At 40.1% G+C, this 20832-nt stretch overlaps 1 protein-coding gene across 1 annotated transcript in view; it reads left to right on the top strand.

Annotated features, from left to right (window-relative positions):
- LOC140232938 (cytochrome P450 3A14-like) overlaps positions 1-19102 on the top strand; it is a 79073-nt gene extending 59971 nt beyond the window's left edge. The window contains exons 10-13 of the mRNA XM_072313046.1: positions 6230-6450; positions 7385-7522; positions 17571-17733; positions 19013-19102. Coding sequence (XP_072169147.1) covers positions 6230-6450; positions 7385-7522; positions 17571-17733; positions 19013-19102 — 612 coding nt within the window. The remainder of the gene's footprint in view (positions 1-6229; positions 6451-7384; positions 7523-17570; positions 17734-19012) is intronic.
- Positions 19103-20832: the final 1730 nt, after the last annotated feature.

Raw genomic sequence — 20832 nt, 5'->3', positions numbered from 1 at the left:
TTATCTCTGTCTGATGGTTTTGTACAAGACTGGAATTTTTATGTATAAGTTCATTCACAATACACTTCCATCTGTTTTTATGGATTATTTCAAACATTGTAATGAAATTCAATCAAAAAACACACGGCATCAATTCAATGTTTATCCATTCTGTTTCCGAACAACTCGTGCCCAAAAACAGTCGATAAGGTTTCATGGATATAATATTTGGAACTCCGGAATTCCGGAAAATCTTAAAAAGCTGCCTCTGAACAATTTCAAGAAAAAAAAAAAATAGATATGCTCTTGCCTTCTCCTCATTTTAGTCAAAATGGGAAATTTGAATTACATTTTTTATCATGTATTTTACATGAGTTGCAATCGGTAATGTCTTACTATTTACACGTATTTTTATAGTCTCGTTCTATACCTCATTCTGTTTTGTTTGCTTTGCTTCATGTGATGTTATTTGTTTTGTTTTGTCCTCTGTCTTAGTATGTTTTATTCTCTCCATGTTCCCTTGATGTTATTGGTAATTTCTGTTAATTTCAATATTGTGCTTGTTTTAATATGCTTCATTCTCTCTGTGTGCTCCTTTTATCATTTCATATTTTAATGTTTAAATTGAAATATGTGTATGATTTGTTTTCAAGGGTACATTCTATTTTAACAAGCCTCTGGCTTTCTCAGAACTGTACCTGCTACATTTTGTAAACATTTTATATTGAAACGATTTTATTTACTGAATAAATGTATGAATTGAAATTGAATTGAATTGAAATTTGAAATCATGGTTCCTGATCTGTTACGTGCAGACACGTCCGGATACGTTCTAGTACGATCATTATGAACCAATGCGCTCTGTTGCGATATAGGATACGATATCTTTGGCAATCGGCATCGGGAGCAAAGCCGATTTTGAGCCACGATTGGACCCTGAAGGGTATAATAAATACAGCCCCACTGACCATGGATTTCACTTCATTTCATATTTCGGACTTCGACGGACTTAACATCCCAACCAGCAGACGCTGAAAATGACGGAACTTGAGGAAGACAACGTAACACTTGCAGTGTTACTCCTTGCTTACATCACCGCCAGGGAGGAAGAAGATGAGCAGTAAGACCAGCCACAATCCCAACCACGAAAGGCCAGGACAGGGAATGAGACAACATTTTGATCAGTTCTCCAGTCTTCTAGACAGCCCAAGTCATCCCTCCCTCCCATTTTCCTATATGTTACGTGTGTTGTACGAGGACTGCATGCAAATCAAACAATGCTTAAGCTGTATCCTTTCTGCATCGCATTTATTGCATCGCTGATATGTTTTGTTGTGCATTGTTAAGGCAATGAAGAAACTTACTTTGTTAACAATTAATGTTTATATATATATTTAAGTATGACACCAACAATGTATATAATACAAGTGTATGTATCTGCATGAGCAATGATATAATGGAGGAACCAATGAGTTAAATAAAAAAAAAAAAAATCAGTTGAGACTAGAATAGGATGATCCAGTAGCTTTCCAAAACTGCAAAAGTACATTTAGGCATTATTTTCTCCAAAAATCCATTTGTAGCAATTCTTTTTATATTATTGGGTAATTTTGTTGTTAAACACATACTGTTTGATTCTCATTACTCCATATACATTAACACTTTAGAATGTATACTAGTATTTCAAAGTAGCTGATGGTTATGAAAGGACGAAAATCACCAACATTAGTCTTGTCTTAGAAAAGAACTGTGTTAAAGTATGAATATTGGGACGCTTAAAAGTGTCATGTCCAAAAGTTGTCATGTCCATAACGCTTATAGTAATGTCCGTAATGCTACATTTGTGAACCTGTAGAGTAAATACTGAAGCTGTTGTACACAGGTATCAATCTACAACTTACACATGACCGGAACACTCACTTCAGACGAAAATTTCCTTTACCTAATATTGCAATTCAACATTTTTTTAACATATCGGCATGGAGATAAATAATCATGTCCAAAAATGTAATGTCCGTAATGACAAACATTTTGTGTAACATCTACCAAATGATTTATGGCACTGATCAAAATTCGGATTGTAAGCATTTCAAGATGACCGCTTTAGAATAAACCATGAATGGGCTAATGGTGATTACGCCGAGTTATTGAAATAAGCTTAAGCGGGGTTCCCACTATCGTGCGATCCATTGCGAACGCCACGATTGGACATTCGTAACTGATCGTGGAAAATTTGTTGAACTCGTCTGAAATTTCACGTTTGGATACGAGGTTATGCGAGTCAATACGTGTTGGTTCGCTGGGATGCGATATGGTCACGATTGGTCTATTTCAAGCAATACGATCTGTCACGATGTGGTCCTCGATTCAAATATGACCCGATAGGATTGTCCCGATTGAGTCTACGATTTGTTTCGATCTAACACGATCATTACGATCGGGATCCCCGATCTGGTGCGTGCAGATATGTTCTGATATGTTCCAGTACGAATACCGCGAAGCAATGCGGGCTGTTGAGATAAGATACGATATCTTTCACGATCGGGATCAAAAGCGACTCGATTTAAGGCGCGATTGGACCCGAATGGGAATATTATAGTCCGACTGACAATGTCTTTCATTATTTATATAACTTTTGAAGAGTGATTAGGCCTATCTATCCACAACCATTGATGATGGCAAGGGTTGACTGAGGATGACGACAACGTGACCTTTGCAATATTGCGAATGACGATTACGTTATCATCAGAGAGAATGCAGCGCCTAGGCCGGCCACAACGTCAGAAATTTCCTCTTCTAATTCAACCCAAAGATTATTGAATCGACATGCTCGGCCTCAGCATCCCCCCCTCAAAAAAAACAAAACAAAACAAAACAAAACTGCATATGCAAGATCAAATCATTGCCCCCTCCCCCCCCCCCCCCAGAAAAAAAAAGAAAAGATAAAGGCAAATGTTTTCGCCTTCCTTTGAAACACATGAAGAAAATATGATGAAATGGAAGCTTAAAAAGAGGATTGGATTTTTTTTTTGAATGCTGACATTATTATGTGTTATAGGCTCAGTATAAGAAAGTTGACCGAACTTATAGTATTGCTTATGTGTTTGATTTCATATTCGCATAATACGTATGTATGCCTTTCTATTTCAAAATGTCGTTATCTCATGGGGTATTGAAAGTTTGGTGGGTTTAGCTTGATAAATATTTTTTTAACAGTGTTTAAAACCGACATACACACAACAGAAAAGTAACTCCCCTAATGTCACTTTGTAACACAAAATAAGTTTGAAGCAAAATTATTTCGCAGGGGTATTGTAACACTTATTAACTAACCTCTATGTGAAAAATGACAGTGATCTTTATAGTCATGTATGAGTGACAATGGTCACTTTTCAAAAGTCACAAAAGTTTTCGTGGGGTATGAGAAACATTCTGCTTCCGGTGAATGTTTTAGTGATGTTATCTTAGGATTCATTGTGCCAGCCCTCCCCTATTCAATATCAACAGTACAGTTTTGCAGTTTTTGCTCCATCTTTAAAGTGTACATGCTTACTCAATGAAGACACAACTACTCTTTCTTTTATATGCTTACTTGACATGGGCTGCAGCAGCTAGATCTTGGCTGCATTATCTGACAGCAATCTTAAACTAAATGGATTTTGCAGTTTAATGAGAGTAGACACAGCTATTTTCCTCTAAAAACCAAACCACAAGAAAAAAAAAATGAAAATTGTTACAGTAGATGTGAAGGGGTCAAATGATGGATGATGAAACAACAACAGCGATTGATAATTATATACAATACACAAGAAACAATACTTTACCCCCCCCCAAAAAAAAAAAAAAACAAACAAACAAACCAAAAAACCAAAAACCAAAAACCAAACAAACAACCCAACAACAACAATTAATGTAGCGATAGATCTAAAAAGTAATCAAATTTGCCTTTGATGTGTGCTCACTCATGCAAGATTCAGGAACTCATTCCCATTTTTATACTGACCTTAGTCAGTACGTGCAGACATACCACAGTCATTTTAGTTTTGCTATTTTTTTTTCGTTAAAAAATTACCCCAAATTGACTACGGGGAACTCCGTTTTTGTGCGTCTGTGCTATGGTAAAACAATGTATAGTAATAATAATGATATGTATAAAACTATCTAATACTCGCGGAACATAAAATGTGTACGATCTTGGAGCAAAATAAGGGCAAATCTAAAAGAAGAAGAAGAAATATATATATATGTAGGAGGGAAGTGAAAAAGTCGATCCCGATCAACACGATTAAGAAGTACGATTAGATGATATCTGCTGCGTTTTGATACGATCCAAGACAACCTGATGCGATGATCACGATCAACAGTTAATCGTGTTAATCGTACAAAATTTTTCTACGATTAATGCGATTGCCACGACTGACGTTAAGATCTGATAAGATTTGATAAGATCACCACGATTCCTTCACGATTAAGACCACGATATCAATCGTGGCGCCAATCGTGATAGTGGGAACCCCGCTTTACACAGACTCAGTGAAGATTTTCTGTATGCAATGTTTGTAACGCTGGAACTGCCCAAATAGAACTGTTTCTTTCACGTATATTGTCAAGTACATTTTCATGTGAATTTCAGTGAATAATTTTAGGTAAAAATAAAAATGATGATAAATGCACAGTTCTCCGGAGGTTACCCTGTCCTCACTGCCTAGTCTTGAGCAGGCCGATCCTGGGCGTGAGGAAATCTGAGATCCTGGAGGTGATATAGTCGAGGGTGGTGCCGTTGGAGTCCTGCCAAAGGTAGAAGCAGAGGCTAGTATGGAGGTTTGGCTGGTCGAGGGGTTTGATCCTGTTCCACTGGGACTTGCTGTCGTTGCTGCAGTAAAGGATGCCACATTTCTGGGTTCCAGGGTTTCAATATGAGGAATCAAAAAAAGAAAGTTTCTCCCACACCCACTTCTCTGTGTCGCTGTTCAGCTCAGCAGTAACATCTTCCTCAGCCAGCAAATCGTAGTCCGCAGGCTTGTGTACCACACTTTAAGGCACCCCACAGTAGTGTTCATCTTGGCTGCCTGTGCAGCACAGGGATCATCTTTCTGGCTGACATTTTTGTTTTAAAATCCCGCAAGGCATTTGCTGTAGAGAACCTCATTTCCCATGAGGAACTCGATAATTTCCTCTTATTTTTCTTAACTAAATGAAGTTGTCATCTTAGAATTCAGAACTGGGTAGGGGTAGTCTCTCCATCTTCCTCGATCTGCCACCTCATGTGCCTGCTGTGACGGAATTGATTCAGGTTCAGGGAGTGGCAGGGGTCTCCTACCCTTACCTTTCTTGCCTCTGAAGCCTTCGGGTGGCATGCCGAAGACTGTTCAGATTACTAAGAATATAGACAGAGCAAGTTGAAAAGAAACGTGTGCGCTCTACAAGTACAGAGTGCCTATTAAGAAAACTCGTAACAGATCTTGAGCATAAATGAAAAAACAAAACAAAAACGTGACTACTCGTATTAACTCGCATCTGCTAGTATCAAGTTGTATCTTCTCGTTGGTCATTCGTATCTGATCGTGAACAATGGGATGCGTCAGACAATTATAGATCGTGGCAGATCGCAAGAGATTGCAGCTCATCTCAACATGTCGTGATGTTTATCCTTTACAAGATTGATTGCGATAACCACGATTAAATGTCACGATTAGATGTGATCTTTTGCGCTGTGCTAAGATCTGCTACGATCTGATGCGACGACCACGATTGGGAATCAATCGCGCTAATCGCGGAAAATTTTTGAACCGTCCAAAATTTTTCTACGATTGCCGCGATTACTGCGATTGACTTCAAGATCTGATATGAGCTGACAAGATCACGACGAGTACTCCACAATTAAGACCACGAATTAAATCGTAACGCCAATCGTGATAGTGGGAATCCCGCTTTACTGTATTCTGGTCACTCTTTTCTCCCCTATGGGTCCAGAACATAATCATGATGCTTGTGGTTTCCATCCTTACCTTATATTAGCGTCATTATCGTAATATTCGGGATAATGCCTGATGCTCATGTTAAGAATATTATACAAGCATGTGGTCATGTGACTACATGCCTTCATGCCGTCCGCTATGTTATGTAGCTCCACGCCGAGTTATGCATTCCAATGAAAATAATGTTTGCCCTAGTCCTTGCGTCGCAAACTTTAATCTGACCGCTTAGGCTAGTCATATTTTTGCTCTTTCATCCACTATCTTCCTCGAAGGCAATAACGTTCTTTACGGCTGGACATGAGACTACCAACACCACGCTTGGCTTTGTCTTTTATTTTCTCGCGATGTATCCTGAGATTCAAGAGAAGCTGATCAGGGAAATTGATGAGATGACGCCCTCTCGGGACTCAGTCGGATACACGTCCGTCTCCACAATGCCCTACCTGGATCAGGTCGTATGTGAGACCATGAGATTCTACCCGCCTTCAGTCGTGTGAGTGCCCTCACCCAAAGCTCAGCATTAGTGGTGGCCTGGACTTGTGGCCCGAGGCTGCTAAATTTTGATGCCGAGCTGCTGAACTTAAAACAAAAAACAAAAAACAAAAAACGCTATAGTCTATGGTTATACAGAGGCAGATCCAGGAATTCCTTAAAGAGGGGGCGCCTTTACAAAATCAAAGGGGAAGAGGCGCACGCACCCCTCCCCTCATTTTTTCATTGTATTTCTTTTGATTTCACAAATGAAAATAAAGGGGGCGTGCCCGATGCGCTCTTCCTGGATCCGCCACTGTTATATCTTTTACATGGTGACCCAATCGGACACTAACGATTCAAACTGGATAATTATGATTTCGTTCACTTCGGCCCACTACATTTCTATTTCAGGCCACCAAAATTTTGGCCCCAACTGTACACCTTTTAGGGAGGAGTTAGTGTGGAGTCCTGTCTTTCCTATTAGGTTCTACATATTTTTACAAATAATTAATTTCATCCCCAAAGCAATCATATTATTAGTCATCATTTTAACTCGTGTTGCTTATTGTATTTTAATTATAATCATTTTCAATCGAGGACTGTGGTCTAGTGGAGTACAGTTTTCGGGCCTGTTGAACAAGAGATTCCTAGTCCAGTTTCCTTTCAGACGACCGCGTACCAAGAAGCAGGCCTTCCTATCAGAGGTGTAATGCGAGTGAAGAATAATCTTGCACTTCTCTCAACCCAAATGATTATTTCAACCCTTTCACTGATTCCTATTCCTCTTCAGGTTTTTGATTTTATAATTACATTGATTCAATTTCTTTTTTTTTCCAGTAGCAATTCGCTTTATCAAAGACAATAAAATAGCCTTTGATGGTTTATAGCTGTACAGTATGATAGGGATTATCCGTTCCTGAGAAGCTTCTGTCTTGTCTACTTAATTATTTCAGGATCACCAGGGCCTGCACCGAAACGTTCACTCACGATGGCCTTACCGTGGAGAAAGACATTCCGATCCTCATCCCCATTTACGCCATACATCACGATGAGGAATACTGGCCGGATCCAGAGAAGTTTGATCCTTCCAGGTATGAACACATTTAGACGCTAATAAGACACAAATATCGTCATACATTATCACCCATGCTTAAAATTGAATTTCACAGAATAACGATCAGAAATTGTACATTTCAGCTTCGAATTAGGCGTCGTCGCTTGGTGAGATAACACAAGGTCACGGTGGGCTAAGAGTATTCCTCAGATTACACAGCGTACCGACAGCGACCGATCGTGAGGGAGAAAGTCAAATATTGAAATAGTAATAGACACTTTCTGTAGTCCCATATGATTCAAATTCACGAAGGTGATGCAATGCGTGCCGGAAAATATTTCTCTGCCATTTTTACGTAGCTTGGCAGAGCAGAACTTGAGCTATCTGCTTGAATACAACACTTCATTAGAGCCACAAATAATGCAAACTTCAATCAACGTGAACGTATTAAACCTTCGTTCCCATGCTTTGCATTCATCGCGGCTCATAGAACAAGGGCAACAATTTATGCACGTGGATTACCCCACATACGACTGGAAAGTACCCAGAGATTCATCAGAAGGGTTAAAGCATGCATTGGAGGGAGTGTGTGACCCCGTTTACAGTGCGGGGCTGAGCAGAGCCGCGGCCGAGCCCGGCCTTAATTGCGGGGCCGAGCCCCGCAATTTTGTCCATTTACACTGCCGGGCTCGGCCGCGCTTTTAATTCAAACCTTTCAGTATTTTGTCGTAGTGGCGCTCTGCATGTGAACAATTTGGTATAGTCTGGTTTTCAGACCATTTGCCGACTGGTGCCCGTGGCAACGAAGTCGCCGTTCGGGCAAAGGCCTTTGCCGAAGGAAAAATCCTTTGCAGGACAAAACCACCTTAAACTATACTAGTTTTCGACGTTGAGGGGGTTAATTTCCTGAATAACGAAATAGTACGGGCAGAGGGTCTGGAAGCTAGACTAAAATTGGCCGCACATTTGGCCCAGTTTGCGTTTACACTGAGAAAAGGCCGGGCTCGGCCGCGGCCACCTCCAGAGCGTGGCCAAGTGCGCGGCCAATTTTGTCCCCGCTTTTGGCCTTTTGCGCGTTTACGGGTGGGGGTGGGGTGTTGCTGTCTAAACTAATGCCAAGCAGAGCATGCTTGCCTGGGTATGGAAAGCAACTTGTATTAGTTTCCGTTAATTTCCTATGCAAACTTAACCCATCATTATCAGATTCAGATTCAGATTCAGATTTATTTATTGTCCATTTAGGAAATTCTTCTTGTTGGCAGGTGTACACGTAGGAATATCTTCATACATACATACGTATATTCATGTACATGTACACATAATACAATATTCAATATATACACAATCGTACAAACATAATTTATACTCACAATACAGTAAACACATACATCATTACACATTTACATTTCATCACAATTAATTACTGTATGATTACCGATCATCAACAAAACAAGAGTTTAGAAAACATAAAACCCGTCCTTTCCAAGGGAGTGCATATTTTACGTAACCTTTGCACACTCACACACAACACTCGCACGTTCTCCGTAGGATAACACTTCGCGTCGCGCCCTGATGACACATGTACATCACTGAATACTACAGGTGAAGGCAGACGAACGCATGCGCGCACTCACAAATACAACACACACACACACACACGTTCGCACACACACGCGCACACACACACATACTCCGTTGACTCAGTCATATCATACACATAAGAATGTCAGGAGAATTTACGTGTCCTACATCATGCTCGTTATCTGAAGCACCATGGAGCATAACGCACCCAAAACGCTGGCACACCACTGCACATGCGATAGTCAAAGCACACGCGAACGTATACAGACATGTACATTCAGCGGTGTACACACTTTGACTTTAAACACACACAGACACATACACACACACGCACACACACACACACAAAAGCACACGCACACATACACACACACACAAACACACACACACGCACATATACGCACTATTACACTTAAAGGGAAGCAGTCCTCACGAAATAAAAAAAAATGTTGTTGTTGGTACCTCCAATGAACTACTTTCACCGAAAACAAACTTTCAAATCACCAAATAAGCTCGTAAATTTTGGTTGAAAAAGTGTGAATCTGCATGGTGAATATATGCTAATGAGCAAGTCCCGGCGGAGAGTCAGACGTCACCGAGGCACAACTCTTCCCAGCAGTGTTCTGCTCGTTATCCGTATGCTCCCTAGTTACCCGGGTGCATGAAGACGTCGGTGGCTAATTTGACATTGTTTCTACGTTGTGTGTGTGTGTGTGTGTGTGTGTGTGTGTGTGTGTGTGTGTGCGTGTGCGTGTGTGTGTGTATGTATTGTGTATTATATTCGCACAGTACACGTGTGGACGGTACAACTAGATCTACGGTAGATACCCCGTACGCGGTTTGTCCTTCACACTTTTCCAGTCTATCACAAGCGCAGCTGCAGCCCTGTCGCCGCTCACGCATGCTCTAGTACGTACAGATTGTAGGTAGACACGGTTAACTACACAGCTACAGGCCTGCATTGTAGTACACTATAGGGGCGACCGCATTCAGCGTCGTCTGGTCAGGCTATCTTACATCAGTAGTTTTGCTCGAATCGTGCAGAAGTTTTCCCAGGAAAATCCTTTTTTCCGTCCCAGACCCACAAAAGTATCGTGAAAGGTGAACTGTATAGCTGGGAAATCTCGGTACAACGATGCCGAACATAAGAAACTTAGGGCCTACAAAATCTCGATATCGTGTTGTGACCTACCTGTGCGTGGACCATTTGAGAAGCGATGTTTTTACGTGGACCGGCAGGCTGTGGCCCTCGGTTATAAACCGAGAAAACTCCTGAAGCCAGATGCAATCCCGACCATTTGCTCACATGAGTTATAAAACAGAAACACCTCGAGCATCGACTTCGAAGAGAACCGAGGGAAAAAAGCGTAGAGAGGTAAGGAAAGTGGCTAGCTATGTTTCATTTACCGTGGGGCTGCAGCCGGGGTTGGACTGCAGTACAGTGCCACTGAGCTAGCTGCTGCCAGTGCCGACTGGACATGCACGGCAAAGTGGAGCGAAATCATATCCCTACGACCCCCTGTGTTTACCCTTGCAGGCTCACGTCATAGTTTGTTTGTTTTTTTCGAGGAAAGGCGATATCTGACTACTTACAGAAATATTGAGATACAAACAATATTTTCTTTGAAGAATTCGACTCTCTCCTGCATAGGTTATCTTCGGCAAAATCAGCTAGACGGAGTACTGTGTATATTATTAGTATGGTAAGAATTCGCGCGCGAGAGTGGTTTCTACGCTAAGAAGTATGCAACACGGACGGAAGCTAGAAAAGGACCGTGCTTATTTGATGTCAAGTTCATTGTATATTTGGTTTAAAAATACATATAAATTTATGTTAACAATATCAATTTTTCATGAATTATATATATCTAAGCTTAAAATATTTTGTTGGAAATAATAAAACCACAAACTTTCACATTATATGATAAAATTGCAACTAATCATTTCAACACTTAAATTGGTTTTTAGAGGCACGGCTGTCAACTTGGTGAGTAGGGCATGCATGACGTACCATCTTTTTGCCGGCTCTTGTGTCATGATCGCTTGCAGGAATTATTTTCCAAAAATCGCGTACGGAGACAGTTTTTCATTTCCACGTGTATAAACTGGTGAAAGGTTATGTTTTTTTACTTTTCTTAATTATCATTACAGTGAAAATCTCAGGTCTGCTTCCCTTTAAATAGAAACTCAGGGGACAGTGCATCCAATTATGACCTATAATAGCATACATAGGCCTACATAATACGTACACATATCCCTTCAAGCATTCACAATTATATACCCTACAGCAGACACAAAGAAGGAACTCAAAAGAGTGAAAGTTACAGTTCACATGAACGTAAGACAGTTGGGGAAAAATGATAAATCAGAAACATTGAATTTGACGCTTGTGTTTTGCCATGAAACTCGTCAAATAGATAATTAACAAATCATAAGAGGGGTGAAATTAAGGGGAAAAAGACTGAACATTCAAGATGATCAAACTTATTCATCAATAACTGGAACTGAAATTATACTGTAATTACTTGTATGTATCATGCGGTTGAAATATCATATTATTGCGTCTTAGATAGATATACATGACTAGTTGACAAAAACGATGAATCGAGAGGTAGCAAAATATAGGGTCACTTATTGTGATTCATTGTATTTTCGGATCGAGAACGGAACAAAAGAATTAAGGAAACGCGAAGTCCGTGCTTTCATTGACCTGTATCGTTTCCCTGACCGCATTAGAGTGTAACATTGATAAAGAGGGTGATTAGCGCTTCCTAGGATTTGGGACAGTTGTTTCAGAATCATATCATTGCACTCCTGTTTCAGATTTGTCACCTCACCAGTCACCTTGCCAGCATATTTAGGTATTTTCTGTAGTTTCTTGAAATCTTCCTTTCTACACCATGCACCATACCAGATCACACAACTGAAAAGCAACACGCTTTCAATTACAGACTTGTAGAAGAGTCGTAGAATGGTCCTATCAACATTGAATGAGTTCATCTTCCTAAGAAAACACATTCTTTGCATGGACTTGGCATAGAGGGACTGACATTGGCCTTTCCAGGACAGTTCGTGGTCAATGACTGTGCCCAGGTACTTGAAACTCTCAACTCTTTCTATGTCTTCACCTTTTAATTTGATTGGCTTCATTTGACCTTTGTTTGAACGAAAATCGACAATCATCTCTTTCGTTTTGGTTGCATTCAATACCAGGAAATTATCACGACACCATTGCTCAAAGGCAAGTAGTTCTTCCCGATATCCACGCTCATCGTTACCACGAATCATACCTATGAAAGCAGTATCGTCAGCATATTCAACGAAAGTAACATTGTCATGTGATGAAGTACAGTCGTTTGTGTAGATTATGAACAACGGAGCTGACAACACACTGCCCTGGGGTGACCCTGTGTGGGTAGTTACATAATCAGAGAACACATTCTGTACTTTTACTCTTTGAATTCTACAGGTGAGGAAGTCATTAAGCCAGAGAATTAAAGAGGGCTTAACATTAAGAGCCACGAGCTTATTCATCAGAATATAAGGCTGAATTGTGTTAAATGCCGACGAAAAGTCGACAAACGTGGTACGCACAAAACATCCTAGTTTATCAACATGCTGGGCAATCAAATGAGTGAGTAAAAAAACAGCATCATTTACAGACTTTCGGGGTTGATATGCAAATTGTAAGGAATCTATGCTTGGCAGGATCTGTGGGAGAATGTGCTTATGGAGAAGAAGACGTTCAAAGCATTTCATCACAAGTGAAGTGAGAGATATAGGTCGGAAGTCGTTAGGTTCAGAAGCCTGGGATGTTTTAGCTGCTGGTATTATTGTCGAGGATTTCCAGCATAGTGGAATATGGTTCTGATTCAAAGACTCTTGAAAAAAATGTCACAAAGGGAGTAGCTAATTGTTGTTGTTGTTGTTTTAAAGAACGAAAGGAGAGAGAGAGAGAAAATGGGGCCCTATACAAATAATTTGCCCCAGACAGCACTTAACATAAAACAAACATTATAAATCTTATAGAGATATAAACAAGAATATTAAATATATACCAAGTCTCCACGAGGGAGCTCATATTGTCTCCACGAGGGAGCTCATATTATCTCCACAAATGAGCTCATTAAGTCTCCACGAGGGAGCTCATATTGTCTCCATAAAGGAGCTCATTACGTCTCCACGAGGGAGCTCATATGATATTGATGAATACCTCATATTCTTCAAACAAACTCAAATAACTACACAATACACGCGCGCGTGTAGTATACCGCACACTATAAATAACTCATCCACGTACACACGCTCAAACACACACACATACACCTCCAACCACGCACACACATACCAATATCATGGTTCAACCCAATGTAATATACGGTATTTAGATAGAGCACACACACAATGATATGTTTTACAAAATAGATAAGATTACTATGGCTGTATCATTATTTCAAGAAAAAAAAATACAGTGTTTATATCAAGGAGCTCTGAGCGTCACAGCAATGATTCGGGAAAAAAAAATCAGAGGCGTTCATACAGGAAAATATATTTTTGCAGCAAACGACGGAGAAATGTTATACATATTTAATCGTGGTTTCTATGATGTATGAGTATACCTGCAGGCTTCAAGCCAAGAAAGGAAAGTAAATTTTGTGCCAGAAAGTGGGAGTCATAATAATCTTCAAATTGATTTTAAACCACAAGTTTATAAGTATTAAATAGGTGCAGGCGACTCATGCGAGAGGTGATTTACAAAAATTTTGAGCTGCTCTTACTACTAAAAGAATAAGAAGTGTATCATTTATAAATAACTATAAATAAGTATATGGACGAAGGGATTCCCTGTTCTTGCTAGGGAAACGCACGCAAGGAACGTAAGACAATCATATACATGCTGTATATGTTTTACATAATAGAGACCCATTGAGGGAGATGCCGGGATCTGCAACAGCGAGTGACTCCCAAAACCCGCTTGCTGCAGATTCCGGCACCTGAGCGAGGTGGACGGAGGACTAGGAGGCCTCGACGTGACGGCTGACCAAGGTCGGGTTGATGTCGGAGGGAACCGGAGAGCGATGTCCGCTGTGAATGTCGTGAAGGTCTATTACGCCGAGGATAGGAGAGGGTGAAAGTCCTTCCCCTGTGTACTGGGAAGGGGAAAGCGAGACTAAATAAAACATAAGTGAAATTAGTCACAATTAAGCATAAATGAAGAAAAAAACAAAACAAACAAACATATTATTGATAAGCAAATATATGCCAACATGACGTGTGTACTACTAGGCAACTCGCAATTATTTTGAAAATCTACGTTTGCAGATGATGATACATACATCTTCAAAATCCACCACCGCAAATGATAATGCATACATTATACAAGCTTCCCCAAATGCATGCCAATGCAACGTGGGAGACATTGATGTATAATAATGATAATGCATAATAACATATAATACCGACGATTCACAAAATATCTTGAAATCTACGTTTGCAAAATGATGGCACATACATTCTGCAAGACTTCGCAAAGTCCATGCTACAGCAAAGTCATGCAATCTTAAATACCGTGTTATTGGTTTCCTTGACATAGGTAATAACTGCGTCCAGAGCTTTTTGGTTTGCGAGTAAATCAGAGATGTTTGGTGATTGCTTACGGATAGCACGTATGAGATTCGTACGTTGATTTGTGTGTTGTTTGCAGTGTAATAAATAATGTTCCACGGTTTCCAATTCATTGCATATTGAGCAAAGTCCAGTGGGGTGCTTACGGATAATATGATAAAAAGTTGTTAATCTGGCTCTGCCCATGCGGAGTCGGTGAGTTATTATTTCATCACGTCTATTCAGACTTTCAAAGGTGAAGGTGTTTGAGGCACAGGGTTGGATGTTGAAAAGATGGCGTCCTTTATTGGACGAGCGCCATAACGCGTTCCAAGCGTCAAGACACCTATGTTTAATTACATATTGTATATCATCAACATTTAGAGGAACACTGATTGTCATATTCTTACGTAAACTTTGTTTGGCAAGATAATCGGCTTTTTCGTTGCCCACTAGACCACAGTGAGCTGGTACCCATGCTAAAGTGATGTCACATCCATTCATTATAAGATTTGAGCATTTAAGAAGGACTTCATTGGGAAGGTCAAGGATATTTGAGGTGTGATTATTCAAAAGTGTCAAGGCACTGAGAGAATCTGAGAAAATAACAGCTCTGAGAGGGGGAGAGGATTCCAGCCATGATAAGGCAAGAAGAATCGCTACCAGTTCTGTACGACAAATTGAGATGGGTGAAACCCTTTCACTTATTTCATGACGATAGTGAGGTACGTAAATTCCAATGCCAGAACAGTTAGTGGAGGGATCATGGGAACCGTCAGTGTAAATTGTCAGGTGATTTGAATATGTGGTATTTATGGTTTGAAGAGCAGTTTGATGTTGCGCTGAAGAGAGGGCGGTCTTGGGACATGATCTGTGAAGGGAGAGGTCAATATTGGGATGTTCAATGGACCAAGGGGGACTTGGATAAACGTGGATAGGTTGCAGCTTTAGAAAAGTGTCCGTAAGCGGCTTGATTCGGAGAGCGAAAGGAAGTTTGTTTTGTGGCCATTTATTCGATGAGAATTGCCAGCAGTTGACAATGGCTTTTCGGACGGGGTGAAGTGGGGACAGTGTGTATAATTATAGGCGCAGTAAATAAAGGCGGCCCTTTCGCGGCGTATATGGAGTGGTGGTTCGTTACATTCTTCTTGAAGTGCATGCAGGGCTGCAGTGGATGGTAACGCGCCGGTGCATATTCGAAGGGCATGGCCCTGTACGGTATCTAGTTTGCTTGAAAGGAGCGGGTATAAAGAACCATAGATTTCACAGGCGTAGTCGAGGTGAGGGCGGACTAGAGACCGAGGGCGGACTAGAGACCGGTAGAGTAAGAGAAGGGTTTGTGTATCGGCGCCCCAGTTTGAACCGGTTAGCGAACGAAGGAGGTTTAGCCATTTGTTGCATTTCATTAGCTAATTGCCAAGCACATGTTTTGAGTACTTTCCCACAGATCCCGTCCGGTCCCATAGATTTCCTTGGGTTAATGCGCTTGAAATAGAGAGCAACATCGTTGTAATGACATACAATTGGTGGGTCATTGATTTCCTTCAGATCATTTACAATCTTACTACTTTCAACATCAAAACATTTATCATCAAATCTAGCATAGAAGGCATTAAATTCATTTGCCGTGTCAAGAGCAGATCTGGACTCGTACACCATAGGAGATTTCTGCTTCTTTTTGTAACCCGTCATTGTTTGCATACATTTCCAGGTATCCCGTGTATTATGTGATCTGAACTTATCTTCCAGTTGATCTTTATATTTTCTTTTAGCATTGACAATTTCTTTCCGAATGTTGTAGTTTATATTTCCAATTTCGTCAGAATCATTGTTTGAAAAAGCCTGATTTCTTTGTACAAACATATTCCTCAAAGTCTTTCTGACCCATGGTTTCTGATTTGGGAACACCTTAACTACCTTCTCCTCAATATGTAGATCTTGACAAAACACTGTGTAACCATTAATAATTTCAACTGCTTCGTCTAAGTTTGTTATTTGTGGCACTAGAAATGAGCAGGTCCCAGTCTGTGATATCATAGCACGTCTGAAGGTTTTCACATGCTTCTTTGTTCCACACTTGGATTTTCTTTGTCACAACCTTCTCCCTTTTAATCACTTGCCTGTATTTCGGTAAAAGATGTACGGTTAGATGGTCTGACTTGCCGATACCATGGCGCACATTTGCCTTGTATGCGTCGGGTACGGAGCAGTAGAAGCGGTCGAGGACGTTCTCACCTCGTGTTGCGCGGTCGACAACCTGCTGATAGTTCGGTAGCGTGCTCTCCAGTCGGCAGTGGTTAAAATCTCCTAATATCATGATAGGTGCGTCCGGGAATGATGTGGCTAATGAGTTGACCTTGTCGCAGATCGTAGACGAAGCGCTCTCTGCATTTCCATCTGGAGGGACGTAAACCAGAAGAACGTGGACTTGGCCAAACTCTCGCGGGAGATAATATGGTCGGAAAGATATTCATAATAACTCGATATTTTGCTCACACTCCTGTGACCTCATAGTGTTGTTTCCGCACCAGTTTTCGTTCATGTAGATGCAGATCCCGCCCCCTTTCGTCTTCCGTGTTGTTTCCCGAGATCTGAGATCATTGTGAATACCCAATCTATACGTCAGCGCAGGTAATTATCCGCGCACTTGCCAAGTTTCCAGCAAATTGTAGAGCTCACTATGCATGCTATGGATGAATAGCATGCCAAAAACTGAGGGTCGTGTAAAGAAAAGCTAAACGACTAAAATTTTACCACTTGTTCATGATTTGTTGTAATGATATTGCATTTGATTAAATCAAAGTGCAGGATGCATGTAATTTTTTTTTTATTGAATCAGTAAAACAAACAAACAACTTTGTTGACCAGTAAAACAAAATTAAACGCATTCTCCCGTATAGATTCAGCAAGGAGAATAAAGAGCGCCACCACCCGCTTGCCTGGCTGCCATTCGGAGCCGGACCCCACAACTGCATCGGGCTGAGGTTCGCTCTGATGGAGACTAAAATGGCCGTCGTCCGGGTGCTGCAGAAGTATCGATTCGAAACCTGTCCCCAGACAGAGGTGAGGTTTTATTTGTTTGTTTGTTTGTTAGATTTTGAACAACAAAAGCAGAGGTTTCTGTGAACAACACTGATCACCTCTAAAGACAGTGGATGAGACGCCTGTCCGGTGCTCAGGAGTCGAAGTCAGGATTTAAGTCGAAGAAGGGCAAGACGTCAATCAGTTGCAATGTCAAAATTATAGTATAATCACAGAATATTGTAGGTTGTAAAGCAAAGATGCATGATAATTATTAAATAAGGTTCAATATGGAGGAGAAGCTAAAAAGCAGGGCTTATGAAATATTTTCATGTGCTGTAATTTATGTACTCACTATATGTGTAGGCCTACATGGTATATAAATGACTGTATGATGTGAACATACTGTATATTAATATAGATATACTATAATAAATCATGAAAGTTCTGCGTCAGTGTGTATGTCATACACATATGACTCTCACTTCCAATTATATTATAATTAGAAGTGAGAGTCTATGATATAATATATGTTGTATATAACCTACACATATATTTCAGATGTACATATATATATATATATATATATATTCATCTATTTATTTATCTATTGCAATTCTTTATCCAGAGTAGCATGATCAGCATGAAATATATAAACAGTATAAAATATTACATTTTAAAACAATATAAAGTAATCACACACATCAAATATTCAAATAAAATAATATTATACAATCATACAGATTTAAAATAGACTAGCTGCCGGTCTGCCTCAGGGCTCTGTTTTCGTAAAAATCCATGAAACATGAACAACAACATCAACAATAAGAAAACAATTTGTTTGAAAATAGATAATTGTGGCAGATCAGCAACGGGACACGTAATACAGTCAAATATAAAATTGAAGTGAACGCACATGTCCAAACATCTGGAAATACGATAAAACAAAATAACATCTAGAAGGAGGAGAGGAAATAATTCAATACCTCCTATTAGGCGGTTGCAACTCATCCCGCTGTTCTACCGCGAGGTAATGTGTGTTACTAGTATACATGTGTAAACAGGGGTCCCATTATTATCAGTACAATACTTTTAATTGCCCTCAACACAATATAGAATCAGTTCATTCAATCATGCAACATCTGCTTCTTACAGGGATAATATATATATATATATATATATATATATATATATATATATATATATATATAATAGATATTACGTGTGTGTGTGTGTGTGTATGCGTGTGTGTGTATTGCAGTTGACGTATTTGAAAGCATTCCTAATTTTGAATTTCTCCGTGTCAATCATTGTATTACAGATACCCCCAAAGCTGGGTGCAAATGTCTTTCTGTCTCCACCTAACGGTGTCACTCTCAAAGCCGTGGCGCGCAAAGATGTTTCAGCGTAATAGCGCCAGCATCGACCTGTCAAACGCCAGGCTTGGACTAGACTATGGGCCTGACCTTATTATCATATAATCATAATCATCCGGATATAACCCCCCTCATTTGTTAGTGTTGGGTTATTTTTTTTTCCTGAAGGGTAACATACACACGTTCACTGCGAGGAATGAGTGTGTTCAGAAATGAAAATGGAATATTGTATGATTTATTTACGATGTAAATCGTCGATATCGTTTTACATGATCATTATCATGATCCCTTGAGAAACAACGAGAGAAAGAGAAGGAGAGAGAGAGGAGCGAAAGTAGGATGTTGGATGCGAAGGATATTTTGAAAATACTTGGACGTCGCTTAAATTGGGGCAGACTCGAACAAAACTTTCCATGGCATAATTGTGGTGACCGAAATCTTCGGGGGAAAAAAAATCGGTTGGATTTGATTTTCTTCTTTCTTTCTTTTGTTCTCAATTAGGATATTCAACAGAATGTGGAGAAGTGAATACTCAACGTTCTCGAGAGATTTTATAAGAAGTGTAAGACTTTCGTGAAGAGAACGTTTAGAGGATGAAATAAAAACCTGTTTTGAGCGCCTGTATTATGTTAGAGCCCGCGTCGCCTGAGTTTTCACTACTCGCTCTGGGCTGTTCTTACGTCCGCTCAATTCACGGCGTAGCGTTTGGATAAGGCCAACGCTGCTTTGACCGTTTGAAGGTAGACTATTGAAGCATGTAATTCGCGTTCGTTCCTGCACCGTAATTAGACTCGATCCAGACACACAAGGTAATATAAAGACCAAGTCAGCATTGGCTAAAGGCTATTCACGACGCAGAGAGCTACTTGATGCACTGATCATGTGGGGGCCCATTTCATTTTTGATATGTTGCGTTCTCGCGTAATCTATAAAACGCTACTTTTCAGCACGACGCAGGGATCGAGAGAGGAGAACGTCCAACGCAGTCGTTGCAAATCTTACGCCTCGACATACAGTCAGAACGACGTGATTTATGTAGTACAGACTTATCGAGACATAGTGTTTTCTCCCAGGTCGCCCTGTTTATGCGAAGATAAATTATCATTAAAACAAATACACAAACTAATGCTTGTGTAAGCTAATTTCGAATGGCGTGATTTTACACAAAAAAGTGAATGGTCACGAGTGCGAGGGTACAAGATTTCGCAACGAGGTGAAAGATAGAGGTGCTCTATTCAACTCGGCTTCGCCTCGTTGAATCGGAAGAAAGTGATCGATCCACTAATCGATCCGCACAATCCGCTAATATCGAACAGTGCTTACAGTGTTCATTCAGATTTTGTTTTCAGATGTTATGCTATCATTGTCTTATAACTGAATTGACTGATCAATAGTTAATGTCAAAATAGTTATCTACCCACAAATAATACGTCGAGACTTATTCGCCAGTAGTATTTTAGTGAATCTACTTTATTCACTCTAAAGCTTTGCCATGAATGACATCTTATCATCCGAAGTTTTCTCTTTATATACGAAACTACTCTGATTGTTCATATATATTTGTATTTGAATTTCGATTATAGAAATGAAAGACAGATACAACCTCTTTAGTTACCAGATTGCGAATAAAATGGAATATCATTAGTGAGAAATTGAAATTAGTAGATATATCTATCATAACGATTAAAGTATCGCTTTTTTTTTCCTGTCTGCCAAGTTTAGTTGACGACAGTGTTTGGAAAATGCTCACTGATACTAATGGATT

The sequence above is a fragment of the Diadema setosum genome, chromosome 9 (genome assembly GCF_964275005.1).
Source record: "Diadema setosum chromosome 9, eeDiaSeto1, whole genome shotgun sequence".
Lineage (NCBI taxonomy): Eukaryota > Metazoa > Echinodermata > Echinoidea > Diadematoida > Diadematidae > Diadema > Diadema setosum.
The sequence above is the reverse complement of the archived record's forward strand: the minus strand, read 5'-3'. Positions and strand labels throughout refer to the sequence as shown.